The sequence below is a fragment of the Durio zibethinus genome, chromosome 5 (assembly GCF_047325235.1).
Source record: "Durio zibethinus cultivar Kanyao isolate XHJ-2024 chromosome 5, ASM4732523v1, whole genome shotgun sequence".
NCBI lineage: Eukaryota > Viridiplantae > Streptophyta > Magnoliopsida > Malvales > Malvaceae > Durio > Durio zibethinus.
Genome location: NC_143166.1, coordinates 33,605,065 through 33,628,264, shown reverse-complemented (window position 1 = coordinate 33,628,264; position 23,200 = coordinate 33,605,065). Strand labels below are relative to the sequence as shown.

General features: G+C 37.4%; 1 protein-coding gene and 1 pseudogene across 6 annotated transcripts; both read left to right on the top strand.

Moving 5' to 3' along the window:
* The first annotated feature begins 87 nt into the window (after positions 1-87).
* Positions 88-17,793, top strand: LOC111281915 (serine/threonine-protein kinase ATR-like; annotated as a pseudogene). Its single transcript, XR_016342403.1, has 16 exons — positions 88-714; positions 1,211-1,356; positions 1,508-1,620; positions 1,815-2,149; positions 2,275-2,399; positions 3,019-3,162; positions 3,239-3,820; positions 3,903-3,978; positions 4,454-4,766; positions 5,614-6,850; positions 7,260-10,374; positions 14,869-15,137; positions 15,249-15,818; positions 16,265-16,878; positions 17,157-17,351; positions 17,478-17,793. The product of XR_016342403.1 is annotated as a serine/threonine-protein kinase ATR-like (transcript).
* Positions 17,398-23,177, top strand: LOC111281912 (uncharacterized). Of its 5 annotated transcripts, XM_022869714.2 has the most exons (6): positions 18,477-18,784; positions 19,506-19,757; positions 20,474-20,614; positions 21,009-21,743; positions 22,409-22,709; positions 22,816-23,177. In XM_022869714.2, exons 1-6 carry the CDS (start codon positions 18,668-18,670, stop codon positions 22,830-22,832), a joined length of 1,563 nt encoding a protein of 520 aa, XP_022725449.2. In that variant the 5' UTR covers positions 18,477-18,667; the 3' UTR covers positions 22,833-23,177. The 5 variants fall into 5 exon arrangements, with proteins under 5 accessions (XP_089617426.1, XP_022725449.2, XP_022725450.1 ...); XM_089761300.1 differs by lacking the exons at positions 18,477-18,784; positions 22,816-23,177 and adding an exon at positions 17,398-17,926 and having other exon boundaries at positions 22,409-22,801; XM_022869715.2 differs by lacking the exon at positions 22,409-22,709.
* The last annotated feature ends 23 nt before the right edge of the window (positions 23,178-23,200 follow it).

Sequence of the window (23,200 nt, the reverse complement as noted above, 5' to 3'; positions counted from 1 at the left end):
GTCCACTCTTCAACCAGCCATTCCCTTTTTTTGCTTTGATTTTTCGATTTGTAACATGAGTTTCCATTCCAAGAGAAGTTCTTCGGATTCAAACCTCTTTATTGTTACTTGAGGAAAAGACAATGTTGGTGCTGCTTTTTGGGATGATGAAACTGCATTTGGGTTGCTAATGAACAAGAGATTTTCTTGAAGAACGTCAGCAACAATGGAGATTTCTTCTGGCATATGAAAATATAAACCCAATAAGGTCGGGTCAATGAACCCCTCGAGTCCTCCAGTGATTGCACGTCTGGCTTGGATGTGGTGCACCACGCGTGGCCCATGAGAGGTCCACAGTAAAAACCGGTTTTTGGGAAAGGCGGTGCAACGGTAAAAAAAATAAATAAATAAATAAAGGAGATAAGTGTGGCCAGGGCAGGCCATCAAAGCGGCAAAACGTTGTGGTGGAGAGCGAGAGAGCGCCAAAGTGCAGTTGGGAGGGAACAACAGTCAAGAGAGCGAGAAACAGAGAAAGAGCAAATGCAATGACCAGTAACAGTAACAATAAAAATCTATCGAGCTTGGTTCACGAACTTCGTGAACGCATTGCTGCAACTTCTTCCACTCCTTCAAACAACAACATTAACAAAAGTGGTGACGATGATGCTTTAGAGGCCAGATTCCGTGCTGTTCTCCCAAATCTTCTTCACACCTATGTCGTTCCCTATTCGTCTGGTACTCTTTCTTTCTATTTCCAAAACCCATTTCTTGTTCTTTCTTTCTTTTGGTTTTTTGGGTTTTCATGGGTTTTACTATGTGGGTTTTTTTGGTTGTCTGTGGATGAAAAAACCCATTTCTTTTTCTTTCTTTTGGGCGTTTTTCTTGGTTTCTTAAGTATGGGCACTTTACTGTGAAGAAATAAAAGATTTAAGAAAGAAAAAATTCTCCTTTAAATGGTAAGAAAATGAAAGGCTTTTCTTAGAAACCATAAACCAAAAAAAGGCTTTTCTTTATCCTTTTTCCTTTTTGTAGGTTTCTTTTCTTAAAAAATAGAAGTTTTGATGTTATTCAAGAATTAAACTAAAAAAGTGCTTTTTTTTTCCTTTTCCTTTCTGTCGGTTTCCTGAGAAAACAGTTTGTTTACAAGAATCTAGTTTTTCTCTCCTTTACAAGAAATTTGTTACTTCAATTATAAATGCTTTTATTGTAGTTGATGTTACACTTCTTGCAGCCAATAAGCGAGAAGTCATAGCTGTGTTGAAGCTCATTTCTCACACAGCAAGGAATTTTCCTAGAGTTTTTTACCATGGCAAGGCCAGCGCTATTCTACCCGTGATTGGTCGGATTTTGCCCATTTTTTTCTGAACCTGCATTTTGGTTAGTGATTTACTAACATTCCATTGTTTAAAGCATTTTTTGCAGTGTCTCTTTTATCTGGTGTTTGGGTTTTGTTAAACTTTTTTTATTGCTTCTTTCAAAGCTTTTCTGTTTTGTTCTGTATTTTCAAGAACTATATATCATATTTCAGCTCTCGACATGGAGTAATTTTTGAAACAATTGGACCCTTTCTATCCTTGCTTCGTGCTGGGTCTCGAGATGCATACCGAATGCTTTTCATTTATGCCATGTGTGCCATTGAAGGTAAAAGGAGAACTTTGTGAGAATTTCTATTTATATGATTATGGTTTCACTGCTTCCTTATGCAACTGATTGATCTTAATTTTATGATATTTGTTTGTCCTAATCCATAGTGGCTTAGTTATTTGGCAGTCTGATCATAATGCATCTAAAAACATTAAAAAAGAAAAAACTAACACGCCTTTGTATTCATCCAGATATCTTGTATATAGGATCCCTCTCCATGGAAAATTCAAGAATTGCAGAAGCCACCAAATTTACTTTGAAGTGTTTCCATCAGTCCTTTCCTGGAAATTTGAGTGATTCAACACGTCTCTGTGATCTGCCAACAAGCAATAAACCCATTGATGGCCCTGGCATCTTGATTAACCTATTTGGCAGAAACAGGTGGCAACCTTTTGCAACTTGGATCATAAAGCTTCTCAACAAATGCTTAACTGAAGGAACTCTATACGTGGAGGGTCTCGTTGATACATCATTTGTTTGTACTGCATGCTCTCCTTTATGTTATGGAGATGCTGATTTGCATATGGTGGGTTTTATGTATATTTAATAATGAGCTTCTTGCAATTTTTTACATCTTGGTTCATTTAGTTTGTTCACATGGTTTCTAACATCCTCTTGTTAGAGTAGCTGACAATTTAAATTTTGTAGAAGGCATGTTTTGACTTTGCACGTGTCATTGGGTCAGCGATGAGTTATGAAATTGTTCCTTATGAGAATTTAATCCAATCAATGTCCACCATATTAAGTGAGGACAAAGAGGGGCTCCCTGTTTTCAGGTTTGCATTCTGATTTATGATGCTTTTATATGAGAAATTTATAATTAAAAAAAAGTTCTAAAAGAGAGCACAATCCAAATATGAAGGAACCACGGAAATATTATAAAATTATGACCCAAAGAGTGAGTTTTAATTCTTGGGACTATAACGTTATATTGGTTTAGTTTTAATTAGGATTATGAGCTCGATGAGAAGTAACATATTATATTTTGTCCAACTAGTTACAATGGAAAAGTGCTGACTAAGATGGTTTCTTTATGGCCTATTTTATAAGTTCCAAGCACCCCATATGTCAGTAGAGTGCTTCTCAACGAGAATTACATATTGTACTTTATCTGAAGGAGTTACAGCAGCTTATGGGTCAAGTCACATGGTACCACATGGGGAACATTTGGACTTTGGTGTCATAAATGTACTGAGGATTCTGACCTCTTCCACTTGTTTGGGGAAATTATGGTCAATTATTTGGAGGCTTAGATTGTGTAATTGCATATATGCTTGAATCTGATTATTTTCCTTATTCTTCTTGTTTTCCAGAAATTTCTTATGTTGTTGACGTATGGAATTATTTTTTTTATGGCTGTCATTCTTAGTGTTCTATACTGTGTTTACTTTTGAGGAACTTAGCATATGATTCCTCCATAGTGCTTGCCTTAAGGCATTGCACACTAGCTGTCCTGATGATGTTGTCAAGCTAATGGCTGAAAATCTAGTTAATGTTTTCTTTCACTCAATGTGGAGAACTAAAAGCATGGAGCTTAAGGTAAACACAAGGATTTTATTGTTTGGCATATATATGTATGTCTTCTGGATACTCATAGATATATATGTATTTCCAGGTTGCATTGTGCACTGCATTTATACTATACGGGTTTCTAGAACTTGTCCCCTCATATATGGAGACCTGAATCTCTTATTAACGTACTTTGTTGTCCCCAAACATGCATTTTGTTGATTGATCGCTTTCAAGTTGCACTCTCTATTCTTGGTGCCACTCGTGTTGGAGGAGGGACAACAGATCATAGCAACTTGGGTTTATCAGCCTCGAGTGATAAATGAATAGCAAACCCAAAGGTTGGGGGAAAAAGACATAACATTGATGTTGATCCTTTCAAGATCAAACGCCAAAAGGTAGATGGAGAAATTAAGTTTTCTAACACTAATGTTCCGGGGATATTAAACTTACTGATATAGTTTCTTATGAAAGAGAAGAAGGATATGCAGACACGATGTATGAGTCACTTATTTTATTTGTTGACACTTTAAACGCTCCTAGTGTCAAACATGAAGCTTTGAGACCAAATGTTGCATTAACGGCTCTTAGCCTGCTTTCTACTGCCTTCTGTAGATATCCTCAGACCAATATGTCACTTTGCATCTTTCAGCAGATGAAGACTTGGATTCCGTGGATATGTGAGCAGGTAAGCATGGATATGCAAATTTCTTGTTAGCCTACTCATTTTTGTGGTTTCTCTATAATTTATTTAGGCTCATGCTATGCAGGCAAAGAAAGGGAGTTCAATCATGCTTGATATTTCCATCTACCTGGAAGGAATTCATGATATGCTGCTTATACAAGGTAAGGCGGTAGTTAATCTTCATTGGAAGTTTCACTTAAACTTGACTTGTTAGGAATATGTTCTACTAAGATGCTTGACAATTTGATGTGCTTTCCTAAGTGTCTAAATGAAGAAAATAGCTACTAAGTCGTTTCACTTTCATTGAGTAAGCCTTGGATGTCTCATGCTATGAGTGCAACAAAAAATGCATCCCCTAAAATTAAATTTATATAGACAGGTATTTATATGAAAATTAAAACATAATTGTTTAAGTCTTCTTTGCCAATATAGTTTCTGATAATTCCTCTACTTTTTACTAGTTCATGTAACTCAGTGCAACCCGATTAAGCTTTAATTACAATTAGATTAGTTAGTGACTATGCAGCGTGAGTCCTTTTCCTCATTCAAAAAATGTACTTCATTTGACAGTTTAATAATGGATTCTATCATATTTTCTGGTATTTAATACAGTTTGTTTGAACCCTTCTTAATTAGGGTCCATTTTCTTTGAGTACAACTTGTTTAAGAATGAAAGTGATGAGGTGAACATAAATGTGGTGCTAAAGCTTCCATGGACCCACACACTAGTGGTCCCCAAACCTTGTCTTCCATTGAAAGCAAAACTCATCTCTGTTCAAGTTGTGTCAAAGCTTGGTCCAAGATTTATAACTGGAAGTGGTTTTGAAGTTCTGGACTTAGCTCTTCATGATGAAGTTGAAGAAGTGAGAAAAGAAGCTCTTGTTTCCATGCCACTTATTGTGATCTGGTCTGGTCTTGATACACAAGCAAACATTTTCAGAAAATAGGAGTAAGTGAGAAATGGGACCTATTTGTTCATTTGCTTTTCCTGGTATTCATATTTGCATTTTTGGCAGCATTTGTACCTTTTATAGTTCATGATGAGGTTTGGATTACATAATCTCAAGTTTTATTCGAATGCTCTATTCAAAACATGATGCATACTAATAATGATTTCCCCTGCAAGGAAATTAAAATTATATCCCTTTATGATTTCATGTATAAAGGCTCATTCTTTTGTATCATTACTAGATTCCTGTGTCAAGAAGTGTGACAATTTCTAAATACTCTATTTCAGCTAGTTCAACAAAGTGGCACAATTCTTTTTTCATCATTTTGTTGGGGCAATTACTTATATCAACACATTTTGGTATGAGTTCATTACATTTATTTTGTTGCCCTCCTATTGTACATGTAACATTAGTAACTGAAGTAGTTATTCTGTACTTGTGGCATGACTGTTTGTTGTTGTAATTGGCAAGTTATCTATGCGGGTTAGTGTATGTGATACATACTGTTAGTAATTGGATGATGTTGTAACATGTGAATAATTTGGGAGTAATGAATGCCAAGCATGACCAGTTTATCCAAGTAGCTTTCATTAGACACTCTTTTTGTCTGTTAACTTGAGGTGCCTGCCTATCATGTTAAGGAGGATGAGGCCCTTGTGTTTCTATGATTTGTTTTGATCACTAGGAACGTGGATAAAATGTTCTATGCTAATCTATTTTATTTCATCTTTTGTGAGAGGGGGTGGTGAAGATGGAAGGGTATCTTATCTTATGGATAAAATTATTATTATGAAGATTCCTAACTTGAATTCATTTTTTTGTATCTTCAACCCTTTGAATAATCAGGTTCTTGGAGAAAGCTTAGCATGAAAAGGTCAAGAAAGTGATTCCATACTGTCTTGGATTTTTATCATGCCTATATGGATCTTACCATGGTGTTGATGGCATGGAAAAATGTTCCTGCAAATTATTTTTAAATATCAAAGATAAGAAACAAAATGAGACATTAGATTATTTGCTTCGAGGATTCTGGTGTTCAAAGTGTGATAGAGGTGTTTTGTACAATGATGAACCAAATTCTAAAATCATGCACCCACCTGACACACAGATTTTGGAAGGTGGTTACAATTTTGATTTTGATTATCTTCGGTCTTTATATTTTAATCTACTTTATAATGAGTCTTCCAAAGAGGTTCAGCTTGCCTGTGTTAGAGCTATTCGAAGGATCCTTTTACATGGCCCTCAAGATGTTCTGCTTAAAATGAGAACAGAGTGGCTTAGATGCTTTGATTTTCTGCTGCTCAATGGAAAGAAGTCTGTAAGAGAAGCATTCTGCACTCAGATTAGTTCTTTCCTTCAAGATCCAATATTTAACTTTTTATTTTCAGATGGGAATGCTTCAGAAAAATTCTTGGATATGATTAAACATGCTCTGGCAGCAACTGAAGATCCCCAGATAATAGAGACTCTTCTGGAATTAGCTGCAGAAATTATGATGGCAGTTGATGTTTATTGTCAACTCTTCTTATTTTCTTTGATCTTATTGATTGATCAGCTGGACAATCTACACTTGACTGTGAGAATGAGTGCATCACGACTAATAAACAAATCTTGCTGTTTCCATTTTAAAGGAGGATTTGAACTATTGCAAAGCTGTTCATATTCGCAATGAACTGTTTGATTATCTATCTATCAGGCTTGCAAGCCGTCCAAAAATGGTAAAAGAGTTTGCAGAGGCAGTTCTTGGTGTTGAAACTGAAGAGCTACTTAAGAAGATGGTTCCTGTTTTTCTTCCAAAGCTTGTAGTGTCTCAGCTGGATAATAATCAAGCAGTTGACACCTTATACGAGTTGGCCAAGTGCTTAAACACTGACGTGGTGCCTCTGATAGTAAATTGGCCACCAAAAGTGCTTGCCTTTGCTCTCAATCAAGCAGAGGAGAAAGAGTTACTCCGCTTTACAATTTTACCATGCACAAATTGGTTCAAATAACCAAGAAATATTTGCAGCTGCACTGCCTGCACTTTTGGATGAACTTAGATGCTTCCTCGATGGCGGTGATTTAAATGAGATAAACACAAGATGTAAACCTCCTTCCTATCTACGAATCTTGTGAATAATTATTAGATTCATTAAATAGTTTTATTGATCATTTTCCTCTTTTACTATATCTTTTTTTTTTTTTCTTTTTGTCGATTAGATGCTGAAATCCTCTTTTATGTCAGTTGCATGGACTTTTCTATGTTTTGTTTGTCATGGGGTACATGTTGTCTTGACTTTGCATGGATGTCTGTTGTTTACTTCTTTTCATAAGTTCTGTGCACATATCCTTCATTTGAACTTAGTTATATTGATTATAATGATCCTTTTAGATGCTTTTATTGAGTGATGAATATCTTGAGCTGACATTTTGAAACTTCACTGAGAGCCCAAAAAGTGTTTTAAGTGTTTGTGGGCACGCCACTGATTATGATTGGTTTCTATATAGGTTAGCGAGGGTACCTCAGATGATTAAAAAGGTTGCTAGAGTGCTGACTGATGTTGAGGATCTTCCAGGTTTCTTGAGGAATCATTTTGTGGGCCTCCTTAACAGTATTGATAGAAAAATGCCCCATTCAGAGGATTTTTCACTGCAGAAGCAAGCTTTGAAACGTATCAAGATGCTAATCAAAATGATGGGTTCACACTTGAATACCTATGTGCCAAAATTAATGCTGCTTCTCATGCATGCTATAGGTAAAGAATCGCTCCAATTTGAAGGACTCTCTGCATTGCACTATTTCATTGTTCAGTTGGCAATGGTATCATCACCTAGCACTAAACATGTAATTTCTCAAGTTTTTACTGCCCTTATACCCTTGTTGGAGAAAGATACAGAAAATTCCTCTGCACAGTTGCAGAAGCTGGTGGAAATTTTAGAAGAACTTGTGTTGAAGAACAGGGTTATTCTGAAGGAGCATATTCATGAGTTTCCTCTATTGCCCAGTATTCCAGATTTAACTGAGGTGAACAAAGCTATACAAGAGGCCCGTGGAGCAATGACTTTGAAGAATTAATTACGAGATGCTGTTGCTGGTCTGAATCATGAGAACCTGAATGTAAGGTATATGGTAGTGAGTGAGTTGAGCAAGTTGCTGAAAATAAGAAAGGAAGATGTTGCAGCTTTGGTAAATGTTGAAGGTGGTTCAGACATGGAGATCTTAAGCTCTGTGATCACATCATTGCTCAGAGGGTGTGCTGAGGAATCAAGGACTATAGTAGGACAGTGGCTGAAGTTAATGTGTGCTGATTGCCTTGGAGCTCCTGGTGCAGTTGACCCTGCAAAATTGGGGAATATTTCATGCCAACGCTTTAAAATTCAATGCTTAGATGATGACCTTATTTTTGAGTTGATCCATAAGCATCTAGCAAGGGCTTTCAGGGCAGCACCTGATACTGTTGTATAGGACTCCGCCGCTGCTTTGGCCATACAGGAGCTTCTAAAGATGGCAGGTTGTGAGGCATCACTGGATGAGAATATTGCTTCTATTTCTCAGAGTAAGAAGGATAACGAACCTTTAAAAACCACTGCTTTGGGGATCAAGACTTCTGATATTAGCTGTGGGAACAATAGCAGGGGTCAGAAATTATGGGATCGCTTTTCTAATTATGTTAAAGAGATAATTGCCCCTTGCTTAACCTCTAGATTTCAGCTTCCAAATGTGGCTGATTCCACATCTGTTGGACCAATTTATAGGTCTTCTATATCGTTTAGAAGGTGGCTTTTCTCTTGGATTAAAAAGCCGACTGCACATGCATTTGGTTCTCGTGCAAGCATTTTTATTGCTTGTCGACGGATAGTTCGTCATGATATGCAAACAGCAGTATATCTGTTGCCATAGTTAGTCCTCAATGCTGTCTGTCATAGCACAGAAGAGGCATGCCATGGTATTACAGAAGAAATTCAATCAGTTCTTAATGCTGCAGCTTCTGAGAACAGTGGGGCTGCAGTTTATGGAGTCAATGGTGGGCAGGGTGAAGTTTGCATTCAAGCAGTTTTCACTCCTCTTGATAATCTTGGCCGGTGGGTAGATGACGTTAAACGAGAACTTGCTCTCTCCCAGTCTTTCCAATCATCAGCTTCAAGGCAACAGGCATCCAAGTCAAAGGATCAAAGTTCGGCTTTATCTGCAAGTCATCAACTCCTTGTTCAGTGTAAAAATGTTTCAGAGCTTTTAAGTGCAATTCCAAAGGTTACCCTTGCTAGAGCTTCCTTCAGGTGTCAGGCTTATGCAAGGTCTTTAATGTACTTTGAATCTTATGTGCAAGGAAAATCAGGTTCCTTTAATCTGGCAGCTGAAAGGAGCGGCATATTTGAGGATGAAGATGTCTCATATCTAATGGAAATATATAGCTGTCTGGATGAGCCTGATGGATTGTCAGGCTTAGCATGCTTACATAAGTTACGAAGTTTACAAGATCAGCTCTTAATAAACAAAAAGGCTGGAAACTGGGCAGAAGTTTTGACTGCTTGTGAGCAGGCATTGCAGATGGAACCCACCTCTGTTCAGAGGCATTCTGATGTCCTTAACTGTTTATTAAACATGTGCCATCTTCAGGCCATGGTCGCTCATGTAGATGGCCTGATTTCTAGAATACACAAATACAAGAAAACATGGTGCATGCAAGGTGTGCAGGCTGCATGGAGGCTCGGAAGGTGGGACCTGATGAATGAGTACCTTAGTGGAGCAGATGAGGAGGGCTTACTATGCAGCAGTTCTGAAAGTAATGCTTCTTTTGACCTGGATGTGGCAAAGATTCTGCATGCAATGATGAAGAAGGATCAATTCTCTGTTGCTGAGAAAATTGCACTATCCAAACAAGCTCTCATTGCTGCTGCAGGCATGGATTCCTATTCACGGGCTTATCCAATTATTGTGAAACTTCAGTTGCTACGGGAGCTAGAGGATTTCCATACTCTTCTCATTGATGAATCTTTCCTGGAGAAAGCATTTCATCTGGGTGATCATGGATTCCCAAAAGTCATGGAGAACTGGGAAAATCGACTCAGATTCACACAACCATCACTTTGGGCAAGGGAGCCATTGTTGGCTTTCCGTAGACTGGTTTTTGGTACCAGTAGCCTTGATGCTCAAGTTGGGAACTGCTGGCTTCAATATGCAAAGCTTTGTCGTTTGGCTGGTCATTATAAAACAGCTAACCAAGCAATTCTAGAGGCACAGGCTTCTGGTGCACCTAATGTTCAAATGGAAAAGGCTAAGCTCCTTTGGAGTACTAGGCGCTCGGATGGTGCCATTGCTGAGTTGCAGCAGTCTCTTCTGAACATGCCTGTGGAGGTTGTAGGCTCTGTCACGATGTCATCAATTACTAGCGTTTCACTGGTTCTGCTAAACCCACAACCTTTACCTGGTGATACTCAAGCTATGAATGAGAACCAAGAGATTGCAAAGAACCTACTCCTATATTATAGATGGATTCATTACACTGGGCAGAAACAGGAGGTGGATGTGATAAGTCTTTATTCCAGGTTGAGGGAACTGCAACCCAAGTGGGAGAAAGGATACTTTCTATTGGCTAAATATTGTGACGAAGTAGTTGTTGATGGCAGGTGTGGAAACTGAATGTATATTGAAAAAATGCTTATTTACAATTATACAAAAATCTTAGGTTTATATACAACTAACTAGGGGTTAAACTAGGAAACTAAATCTTCATTAATTCTAGGGATACAAATACTTAATTCTAGATATACAAATATAAATATACAGATTACAACCAGCTGTAAATAAGTGTTTTCTCACACTCCCCCTCAAGCTGGTGAATATGTGTTTTTCATTTCCAGCTTGGAAATAATTTCTTGAAATGTTGCACTGCTGAGACCTTTAGTTAACACATCTGCAAGTTGATCCTTGGTTGATACATAAGGTGTACAAATCAACCCACTGTCTAGTTTCTCCTTTATGAAATGCCGGTCTACTTCAATGTGTTTTGTTCTGTCATGTTGCACAGGATTGTGTGCAATACTTATTGCAGACTTGTTATTACAGTAGAGTCTCATTGGTCCATCCCACTTGATCTTCAAGTTTTCTAGGATAATCTTTAACCATAGTAGTTCACAAATTCCTTGAGCCATTGCTCTGAACTCTGCTTCAGCACTTGATCTTGTCATCACATTCTGTTTTTTACTCCTCCAAGTCACAAGATTACCACCTAAGAAAGTGCAGTAGCCTGAGGTAGATCTTCTATCAGTTAATGAACCTGCATAATCAGCATCTGTATATGCTTCTAGAACTAATCCCGAATCTCTTTTGAATAAGATACCTCTCCCAGGATTGGCCTTCAAATAGTGCAATATACGGTAGACAGCCTGTAGGTGCACTTCTTTAGGACTATGCATAAATTGACTTACCACACTCACAGCATATGCTATATCAGGTCTAGTATGTGAGAGATAAATGAGTCTTCCAACTAATCTTTGGTACATCTCTCTATTTACAGCAACATCTTCATTAGCTTCTCCAATTTTATGATTAGGATCTATAGGGGTATTTGTAGGTTTACATGCAAGCTTCTCAATTTCCTTCTGAAGATCCATCACATATTTCTGTTGTGAGATAAAAATATCATGCTGTGAGTGAGCTACTTCAATTCCTAGGAAGTACTTCAATCTCCCTAGCTCTTTTATCTCAAATTCTTTAGCCAAACACTGTTTTAGAGATTCTCTCTCTTTTTCATCATCTTCAGTTACAATTATATCATCAACATACACTAATAGAACTGTGACTCTCCCTGAATCAGAGTGCTTGATAAACAATGTGTGATCTCCTTGACTGTGTTTATATCCCATTGCTAGCATCACTTTGGCAAATCTCCCGAACCAAGCTCTAGGAGACTGTTTAAGGTCATATAAAGCCTTTTTTAACCTGCATACTTTGTTTGCTTCTAGATGACCTTCAAATCCCGGTGGAACCTTCATATATATTTCTTCTTCCAAATCACCATGTAAAAAAGCATTCTTTACATCAAATTGTTGAAGCTGCTAATTGTAATTTGCAGCTAATGATAACAAAATCCTAACTGTATTCATCTTGGCAATTGGAGCAAAGGTTTCCTGGTAATCCACTCCATAGGTCTGAGTGTAGCCTTTAGCCACTAACCTGGCTTTATACCTTTCAACAATACCATCTGCCTTGTATTTTACAGTGAAAACCCATTTACACCCCACTGGATTTTTTCCTTTAGGCAACTCTACTAGTTTCCATGTTTGATTTTTCTCTAAGGCCTCAATTTTTATTTTCATGGCTTGCCTCCATTTCTCATTGGATAATGCCTCGGATAATGTAGTTGGAATAGAAATAGTGTTTAGGCTCACAAGAAAATTTTTGTGGGATGATGAGAATTTTTCAAATGAGACAAAATTAGATATTGGGTATAGTGGATGCTTGGTACATTCTCTGGTTCCTTTTCTAATGGCAATAGGCAAATCATAATCACTAGTTATAGTTTTAGGAGATTCATGCTCATTTTGAGAAACAGAGTCAAAAACTGTAGTTATCTTATTTTCAGAGTTAGGATCAGGTTCTTGCACTGGCACTGGTTCAGGATCTGGAACTTTTCTTCTTGAGTACACCTGTAATTCCTTCATAGAATCAAGAACAATATTATCCTTTGTTACATCTTTCGTATTTGGAATGGGTTCAGACTCAAATTCAATGTTTGATTTGGGTTCAATAGAAATAGGTTTCGACTCATAAGAATTAACGGGTGTAAATGTTGAAGAAGGGGGCAAATCAAGCAAAAAGAAGTCTTTATCCTTATCTTCCATGAATGAAATCTCCCCCTGAAGATAAGGGTGAGTAAAAAATGGTTTATTTTCTTCAAAAGTGACATCTGCAGACACATAAAATTTTTTGATAGGAGGATGATAGCACTTATATCCTTTTTGAGTTGAAAAATGCCCCACAAAAATACATTTAATCGCTCTTGGATCCAACTTTCCCCTGTTATGACTGTGAGCATGAACAAATGATGTACAACCAAATATCCTAGGTGTGAGATTGTTTGTGGTATTGAGATTGGGATAAAATTGTGAGAGTAGTTCCATAGGAGTTTTAAATTCCAAAACTCTTGAAGGCAACCTATTTATAATGTGTGTGGCAGTGAGAACAGCTTCCCCCCAATAAGATTTAGGTACATTTGCTTGAAAAAGAAAGGCTCTGGTTGTGGCTAATAAATGACTATTTTTTCTCTCTGTCACTTCATTCTGCTGTGAAGTATTAACACAAGATAACTCATGGATAATCTCCTCTTTTTGGAAATAGGTGGATAAACTCTGGTTGAAGTAATCTTTTGCATTATCAGACCTAAATCTCTTGATTCTTACTCCAAATTGATTTTGGATCATGTTTTGGAAGCTTAAAAACATACTATTCACATCTGATTTGGATTTAAGTAAAAAAACTCAGGAGACCCTAGTACAATCATCTATGAATGAAACAAATCATCTCGCACCAGAAATATTAAGAATTGTAGAAGGACCCCAAATGTTACTATGAATCAAGTAAAAAGGAGTAGAATTTCTTTTGTTACTGATTGAAAAAGACACACGTCTATGTTTTGCAAATTCGCAAATATCACAATGAAAATCTTCAACATTTAATTCTTTGAACAAAGAAGGAAACATGTTTCTCAAGGTTCCAAAAGAAGGATGTTTAAGACGAAAATGATAAAGCCAGATTTTGTCTTTATTGGAAGATTTTTCAGAAAGAAATGACAAAGGTAAACTATTTTTGATACTACTTGTGTTATTTGATGTCTCAAGATAGTATGGTCCATCCTTCTCCTTAGCAAGTCCAATCATCTTCCTCGAACTTTGGTCCTGAAATTCACAATAAGAGGGATAAAAAGTTACTTTGCAATTCATATCTCTGGTAAGTTTTTGTATAGATATCAGATTAGTAGACAATCCAGGAACATGAAGAACATTTTTGAGAACAAACAAGGGATTAACTTGAACATCTCCTAATCCTGCCACTGTGGTAAGTGAACCATCAGGAACAACAATTTTCTTATTACTAGGACACAGGTTATATGTACTAAACTTTTGTGAGGAATGTGTCATGTGGTCTGTGGCTCCTGAGTCAATGATCCAAGAACTCGTAATAGGCTTAGTCGAGACATTTAATCCATGAGAACCGGAAGCTTTACCTGAACTAGAAACTTTACCCAAAGAACATACCATAGTAGGCTTTTCAAGGATTTTCAATAAGTTTCTCAGCTTTTCAATCTCTTCCCTGTTGAATTCTCTTTGTTTCTGAGACATCTGTAGTACTCCAGTGATTTTTCCAGTTAACATTTCCTCAAATTAGGTGATAGTGATATCTTTCTTTGAAAGGGTTCGGCAATGAAGGCTTAAACAGGATTCGGCAATGAAGGCCTAAAAAAGTCGGCAATGAAGGCCTAAAAAAGTCAGCAATGAAGGCTGAAAATTTTTCTTCCCAAGAAGAGCCTAAAGCTCTTATACCACTTGTCACGGGTCGAGACTTAAGCTCTGAACCCACGCAACTCCAGGACCTAGGCATTCACCTTTCCGGCGTCCCAGATCAGCCTACCTGCCACGGTTCACACCCTTGTGAGGTATTGTCCGCTCTGGCTCCCCCTGCCCTCACGGTTTTGTCCTACAAAAGGCGCCTCACAAGGTTGAAGTGGTGTGAACCTTTTTATACTCCAGTGACCTTCCTATTATGTTCGATGTGGGATTCAGGACTCCCCCTTAGGTCCGTGACATTCTCTCGCACCCAACCTCGTGACGCCCTCGTCACGGAAGTTGACCACCCTGCCTGCCTCCCTCGAGGTGCTTGGCGTGGATCGAACGGTTTAGGGCTGGCTCTGATATCACTTGGAAATTGAATGTATATTGAAAAACTACTTATTTACAATTATACAAGAATCTTAGGTTTATATACAACTCACTAGGGGTTAAACTAGGAAACTAAATCTTCCTTAATTCTAGGGATACAAATACTTAATTCTAGAGATACAAATATAAATATACAGATTACAAGATTACAACCAGCTGTAAATAAGTGTTTTCCCACAGCAGGAAACGTCAAGAAGAGAATTTTGAGCTAGGTTCCAGAATAGTTCCCTCATCTTCTGCTATTGCTAGTTCTTCAAACTCAAACACTGAGAAAGACTGGTGGTCTTACCTTCCTGATGTTCTGTTATTTCTATGCAAAGGGGCTTCATCAGGGTCACAAGAATCTTTTCCAAGCACTTCCAAGGATGTTAAACCTGTGGTTTGAGTTTGGAAGCATTTATCAGCGAAGTGAAGCAGCCTCTAATAAGGATTTGAAAAATGTCCAAGGGAAGGTAGGTTTAACACTTTCATATGAACTTTATCTTTTATTTCCTATAATAGTGGTGACACATTTTTCTTATTACTTAATGATGGACATTCTTTCTTGATTCATCTTTTGGCAGGTAACTAGTATAATGCGAGGCTGTTTGAAGGATTTGCCAACATATCAGTGGTTAACTGTATTGCCTCAGCTGGTTTCTAGAATTTGCCACCAAAATGAAGAAATTGTTAGATTGGTCAAAAACATAATCATTTCTGTTGTCCGGCAATATCCACAGCTAGCACTATGGATTATGGCAGCAGTTTCAAAGTCCACAGTTCCTTCCAGGAGGGAAGCAGTTGCAGAAATCATTCAAGTTGCACGGAGAAGGTTTGGCCTAGGAAATAGTGACAACAATTTGTTTGTGCAGTTTGCTGGCCTGATTGATCATCTCATCAAGCTGTGTTTCGATGAGGGCCAGCCAAAATCAAGGACTATTAATATCTCAACTGAATTCAGTGCATTGAAAAGGATGATGCCTCTGGGCATTATCATGCCAATTCAACAATCTCTTACCGTCAGTCTGCCAACCTACGATGTGAATCTAACCGAATCCCTTTCTTCTGATATCTTTTCTGGTGTGGAGCTTCCTACAATATCTGGAATAGTTGATGAGTCTGAGATTCTTTCATCTCTTCAGCGACCTAAGAAAGTATGTAATTCAGGCTTCCTGGTTTTCCAAAGAAGGGAAAAAGTTTTCTTTAATATATTCCTTCTACTTGTTTATTTTAGCTTAATCACTGATCACTTTCATGTCATGCCATAACTGTGTCTAGAGCCTGCATATAAGGTTGTCTGAGAAAGTTTTAAAAATTTTAAGTTAGATTTTACTAAATTTGTACAAAGGGGTAATTTTATAGAGAGTTTGAAATGCCAATGTTGCCTTCATCCCTTTCCTTGAAATGTGTTTTTTTTTTTTGGGTCTAAATTCTATACACCATGTTAGGTAGGCTCCCGAGCTAGATAGTGGTGTGTTATATCATTTATTTGTGATTGTGATCTCTATTACATTCCCTCAATCAGCTATCTGAAGAGTCCAAATAGTAAAACATTACACATCATCTTTATAACCTTGATAATGTTTTTTTGTATATCCAGATTGTATTATTGGGACGTGATGGCATTGAATGTCCATTCCTCTGCAAACCCAAAGATGACTTCCGGATGGATGCCTGCATGATGGAATTCACTGCAATGATAAACTGCTTATTATCAAAGTCCCCTGAAAGCCATAGGAGGAAACTATACATTCAGTGATTCCTCTTGCAGAGGACTGTGGAATGGTGGAATGGGTATCTCATGCTCGAGGGCTGCAGCATATTCTTCAAGACATATATATCACATGTGGCAAATTTGACAGGCAGAAGACAAATCCCCAAATTAAACGGATTTATGATCAATGCGAGGGTAAGATACCAGAAGATGAGATGTTGAAGAACAAGATTCTTCTGATGTTCTCATCAGTTATCCATCAATGATTTTTAACTACTTTTTCAGAGCCTGCTGCTTGGTTTAGGGCTCAAGTTGCTTATGCTCACACAACAGCTGTTTGGTCCATGGTTGAGCATATTGTCGGGCTTGGAGACTGACATGGTGAGAACATTCTTTTTGATTCTACAACAGGTGACTCTATTCACGTTGATTTTAGTTGCTTATTTGACTAGGGGTTGCAGTTGGAGAAGCCTGGGCTGGTGCCTTTCAGGCTAACCCAGGTAAGAATGCTCATGATACATGCACGTTGCACTATCACTGGATTCTATAATGTGTTGACAGTGCTGAATTTTGCTCTGTTTTCTTCAAGTACAAGACTTTCTAAGAAATATAACCCCCCAATTTTTTTCTACCTAAAATTCAAGTTGTCTGTGATTTTATTAACCATATATTTGAAATTGGTGAATTACAATCTTCTTAGTCTTATTCCTGATTTCTGTTTTACAGAATATAGTAGTGCATTGATAGTCCTATTTCTTTTTTAATGTGGAACATATAGAACATGATTGATGGATTGGTCATCACTGGATTTGAGGGCATCTTTTTGAGGATTTGCGAAAAAACACTTTCAGTTCTGAGGACACATAGGGAGACCATGATGAGTGTTCTTGAAACTTTCATTTATGATCCTATTGTGGAGTGGACAAAATCTCACAAATCCAGTGGAGTAGAAGTTCAGAACCCGCATGCACAGGTTTGGATCATCTGTTTCCTCCTTTTCCATTGTTGCATCTTGTAACTAGCTCTCCCTTGTGATATAAAATGCTTCATACTATATTAAGTTACAGCATAACAACTAAAGCATGTCTGAGTACTGCAGCGGGCCATAAGCAATATAGAGGCAAGGTTGCAAGGGGTGGTTGTTGGTGTTGGAGCGGCACCATCTCTCTACCTCTAGCTGTGGAAGGTCAGGCTCGTCGTTTGATTGCAGAGGTAGTCTCTCACAAGAACCTTGGAAAGATGTATATATGGTGGATGCCATGGTTTTAGAAACATGTATGTATCTTATACAGTTTTGCTTGCTTGGTGTACGAATGAAATAAGTAAAACCCTCATACTTCACAGTGGGAGATGTAATTTTTTTTTTGTCATTTTAATTATAAAATACAAACTAATCGACCAAATTCATGTTGGAAGACCAAGAGTGCTGCAAACTAAATCAAACCAGCATCAGTAAATATCAAACTCAAAGGCAAGATGGTGCTCAGCAACATCTTGGGCTCCCTTGACGGATCAAACGAGGAACTTTGTCATCATATATTACAACTGGTATGCCTTGCTCCGTTGCTCAAGGAAGAAACAGCCTATCTATCTGTTTGTCCATGGTTTCGTCGTTTTAAACTTGTCATCTTTTGAAACATGGGGACATGGTTTTCAGAATCATGAAAATCTTGTTTGAAGTTTTCCTCCACTCTAAACATATAAGGACACAGCAATCTTGCCAATGGATGCTCACCCTCTCTTCTTTTTCTGACAATCCCATTGATAGATTTCCATTTTCTCACTGATTTTTGTTGTGTCTAGAATTCATCATTCTGTTTGGAAGCTTCTTAATCGTTGACCTTAACCACATGCTTGTGTTAAATCCTCGTCCTAAACCTTGAAAGCTTCGTTCTAGCAACTTCCGACCACTGACAATGCCACGTGTCAAACCCTAATTGAGCTTCAAGACCCTTATGCTATAGAACAAAAATCAACATTGGATTTGCCCCCTTTTAGGTTTAAGTTAACGTACGTGTGTAATCATGTATGTTAACACACAAAATCTACGCTCAGAAACTCATATATATAAACGGCAGAGAAAAAGCCCTTGCAGTTTGCAGTGGAAACAATATATACATAACCAACGCTTCAACAAAAAGAAAGAAATTGATTTCTCTGTGTGCTCGCTCTGACTCACTGAGTCACGAACAACACAAAACCTTTTCAACTGCGAATCGAAGTTGATTGATTTTAATTCGTTGTTCTTTTTTTAAATAGTTCTCGAAAAAAATTCTTTTCTTTTAATTGATGATGAAGAATAAAAGGGCAAGAACGAGTGTGGACAAGGCGGTGGTTGATGTTTGGCAGAGGGAAGTCGGGAAACTCTCGACTAGGAATTTCGCCCACCGGCTTGCCGCTTCCGAGGTCGAACTCCTTATTCTCATCCCGGATAACCTTATTCCTATTTTTCTTATTTGTTCTTCCACAAAATTAGTCCTTTTTTCGCTTCATAAAGATCTTTATATTTTTTTTTTTATCTATATTCCAATTTTTTTAGTGGGTGAATGTTTAGTGATTATTGATTTATGAAATTGATAATGGTTAACTAAATTTATTGTTGTGATTTAATTTAAATTAGTTTTGATTGATGGTAGGTAGATTCTAGTTGATATTGTTAATTTTTAACCATCATTGATTTGGGATTGGAAAAATAAATGATGGGTGATAAATCATGAGAATTAGTGATAGGAAAAGCGATGATAAAAATGTCATCTTTGACAAGGATTGTATCGGAAATTTTTTATCTTTTTCTTTCAAAACTTTCTTCCAAGTATAGATTTTTTAATAGTAACTGCAATAGTTAACTGAGAAATTCCAATGTCAGCAATTTTCTTATGAACAGCTTTAATTGTTGCTGTCATTTGATGTGTTGTTGTTAATCAGCATTAGCTCCTGAGAACTTGTGTCTTAAGGTTTTGAATGAATGGGTATGCTTAATACATTGGTTTGGATTGCTAATATGGTTATAATATAAGTGCGACAGACCAGCGAGCAAATGCCTAAAAAGTGGAAATACTAACTTTTTACCCTTTAGAAATTTCTATGTTGCAGTAGGTTTTGATTAGTTAATTGTTTTTTGTTCCAGGATCTTGTGCTCCGACTTGACATTTACAAGAAACTTGTAAAGCACCAAGGTTGTGTGAACACTGTGAGCTTTAATTCTGATGGTAACATTTTAGTCTCTGGCTCTGATGACAAGCGGGTTATAGTATGGGATTGGGAAACCGGAAATTCCAAGCTTTCTTTCCAGTCAGGTCATGTCAGCAATGTTTTCCAAGCAAAAATCATGCCTTACACAGATGATCGCAGCTTGGTTACCTGTGCTGCAGATGGGCAGGTGAATTTCTTATTTAGGCATGCAATGTTTTTCTAAAATGTTAGGATCAATTTAGAAAATTGCTCTGGGCTGGTGATCAGTTTTCTATGTGAATCATAAAAATACACCCGTTGATAATAGTTTTAACAAATTTTTCTGGAGCCAGGAAGTAAAAGTAGTTCCGTTTCAAGTCCTGTTTATTTTTGTAAAGATAAAATTGCATATGGGATTTGTATTTATTTACATAACTAAACTATGGTAACCCTTGCATTGGTTTACAAAGTACATAACTAAACTATGGTAACCCTTGCATTGGTTTACAAAGTACTTAAACAGAACAAGTTAAACCAATCTTTTCTCTTTCTTTGAATGTAATGTGTAAGTTAACAAGCTAAGTTTTCCTAATATTTCTCCATCTTTTTCTCTATATGCAAAAAATTTTAAGTTTTAATCCATCAATATTATGAATTCTTTGAACTCTCTGAACTCTCTGTTATATATTATGTGGTCAAAAGCAACAAAGTACCAAATTCTCTGTTGAACTGCAAAACTTTTATCTTCCTCTGGGATGAGGATTATTGCACCTACTTTCTGTCTCTTTTTTCACTTAGAAGGAAAATGAGGCTTAAATGAAAAAAGTGTTAAGCAGCTAAACTTTAGCATGTGCTTAAGCAAGGACCTTATATACTGAATTCAAGGAGTTTTAATTCTAACTGAGAACTGATTCTTAATTATAGGTTCGACATGCTCAAATTTTGGAATGTGGTGTCGAAACTAGGCTGCTGGCCAAACATCAGGGACAAGCTCATAACTTGGCCATTGAACCAGGAAGCCCTCATATATTTTACACTTGCGGTGAAGATGGATTAGTGCAGCATGTGAGTTGTGCTTAACTGCAGAGTCATCATTATTTCCTTTCAATTCTTTTAGTTGATAATTTACGAACATTTATGGGATTAAAGAAAACTTTTATTAAGTCATATGTGGCTGAGTTGGACAACCTTTTGAGGAGTTAAATTTAGATATCAGGTTGCCTGCAATTGATTCTTTTCTTGTCGTCTTATCTTTCTGTACCTATTTTTTCTTATCGAATGGCTGTTTGCCAGAGAAAGTGGTGTCTTAATTGAGAACATAGTCTTACCACTGCATTCTCATGTTATTGTTCTCTTATTTTTGTTGTATGATGACCTTTCCTCTAATAACCTGATTTTTTGTCTGGATTTTAATATATCTGACTTATACAGCCCTGTTACATTATCACTTGCATTTCAGATTGATCTTAGAACTGCAGCACCTACAAAACTTTTCACATGCTCTCACATTGATGATAGCAGGGCTTACATGCCAGTTATCCCTCTCAATGCTATTGCAATTGATCCAAGGAACCCAAATCTCTTTGCAGTTGCTGGAATGGATAAGTATACTCGCCTTTATGATATTCGCAAATATAAGTGGGATGGCTCAACTGATTTTGGTCAACCTACAGATTATTTTCGCCCCCCTCATTTGATTGGTGATGATCAAGCTGGAATAACAGGCTTGGCATTTTCAGATCAGAGTGAGATTCTCGTCACCTACATAAATGAGTTCATCTATCTCTTTACACAGGATATGGGACTGGGGCCCAATCCTGTCCCATCATCTCCATTATCTGCATTTAGTGAAGCAAGTGAAATGGGATTTGATCACTCAGCTATGGATGCTGATGAAAAGGCTATTCCTCAAGTTTATAAGGGACATAGAAATCAGGAGACGGTGAAAGGTGTGAGCTTCTTTGGACCTAAATCTGAGTATGTGGTTAGTGGATCTGACTGTGGCCGAATATTTATTTGGAAGAAGAAAGGCGGAGAGCTCATTCGCGTTATGGAAGCAGATAAGCATGTGGTCAACTGTATCGAGTGTCATCCTCATACCACAGTTCTTGCCAGCAGTGGAATCGAGACTGACATCAAGATATGGACACCAAAGGCTATTGATAAAGCTACTCTTCCAACAAACATTGAACAGGTATGTCTCATCCTTCTAATCTCTTACAGTAACATATATATATATATATAAAAGAATAGCACTGGTATTACTTTTTGGGTTATAAATAAAGTAGCTTAAGATATCAAAATGCATTTTGCTTCATAAACATACTGCTTGACAGTAGGACAAAAGTGGAAACATCCCACCCTTGTTCGTTATTGTTTCTCTTTCCTCCAATAGAGACAATTATTTAAGATTTGGTTCAAGATATAGGAGTAACTGTTACAATGTCGTTTTGGTACTTAAGTTCTTAAAAAAAAAAAATCTGTTCTGAGAGGAAGGAAGAAGGTTTTGGATTTAGACATGCGCCATAGTAAACCAAGGTCCAATGGCTTTTGGCAGGCTTTTCTTGTTTAGTTTTTCTTTGAGATAAACTACTGTGTAATCTCTTTTAGTCCAACCATCCTGGCGTCCTAAAATATTCATGTACTCCTAGGAATTCTACGAATGGTAGAAAATCTGACATGTATTTTAGATGCCAAGGTAGCTTACCAACTAGCAACCCAGGAATCATTGAATTTAATACCAAAGTTGGCTTTCTGTTCTTAATTGTGTAAATTCATGCTGATTGGTTGGCGATACCATTCTAAAGATGTATAAGAAGCAGAGGAGCTGATCACTCTGCCATTACTTCTTTGCAAAAGGTGCCAAAACCAGCTCTGTTTCGTTTGTTTTCCTTTGCTGCATTCAACGAGGATGATGATGATTATAATTTTTTTGATGTTGCTGCTGCTGATGATGATGATGATGACGATGAGGAGGACGACAATGATGATGATGACACTGATGATGATTACAATGATGTTTATGATGACATTGATGATGATAACGATTACAATGATGATGATGATGATGATGATGATGATGACGACGACGATGACGATGACGGTGACAATGGCAATGAAGATGTTGATGGTGGTGATGATAGTGATTGCAATGATGATGGTGATAATGATGTTGATGATGGCAATTACAATGCTAAAATATTTCTTGAGAGTTACAATGACGCTAATGATTAATGTGATTGTAATTTTGCACTTTCTGTGTCCAGTTCAAACCAAAACCTAGGAGTAGGATGTACCAAGTAACAACACCGCAGGACCTGATGTTGCGCTTGTTTTCACTGCAAAGGCGGGGGAGTAGCCCAGAACAGAACGGAGAAAACTCCTCAATCGCTGGCGGGGTACCGCTAGAACTTGTATTGTCATTCAACGCCAACAGTGATGCTTCTTCAGATGGTGGTGGGAATGCCTCTGGTCCAGAGGACTTGTTTAGTTGAATGATCCTGTTGTGGCAACCATGTTTAGTAATTGTACATAGGGCTTTAAGTTAAACCACATTGAGTGGGGTTTTACAAATATTTATGTCCACTGCTTCTTTTATTGGACATTTAAGTTCTTTCTCATTTTTTTATTTATGTGGCTATATTACCTGTT

What these genes read in the sequence shown, in the direction of transcription:
- LOC111281912 (XM_089761299.1), top strand. Translation starts at nt 18,668, where the DNA reads ATGATGAAGAATAAAAGGGCAAGAACGAGTGTGGACAAGGCGGTGGTT. An exon ending in ACCGGCTTGCCGCTTCCGAG is followed by an intron (nt 18,785 to 19,505) that starts GTCGAACTCCTT and finishes TTTTTGTTCCAG; the next exon opens with GATCTTGTGCTCCGACTTGA. An exon ending in TTCCAACAAACATTGAACAG is followed by an intron (nt 21,744 to 22,408) that starts GTATGTCTCATC and finishes TCTTTGCAAAAG; the next exon opens with GTGCCAAAACCAGCTCTGTT.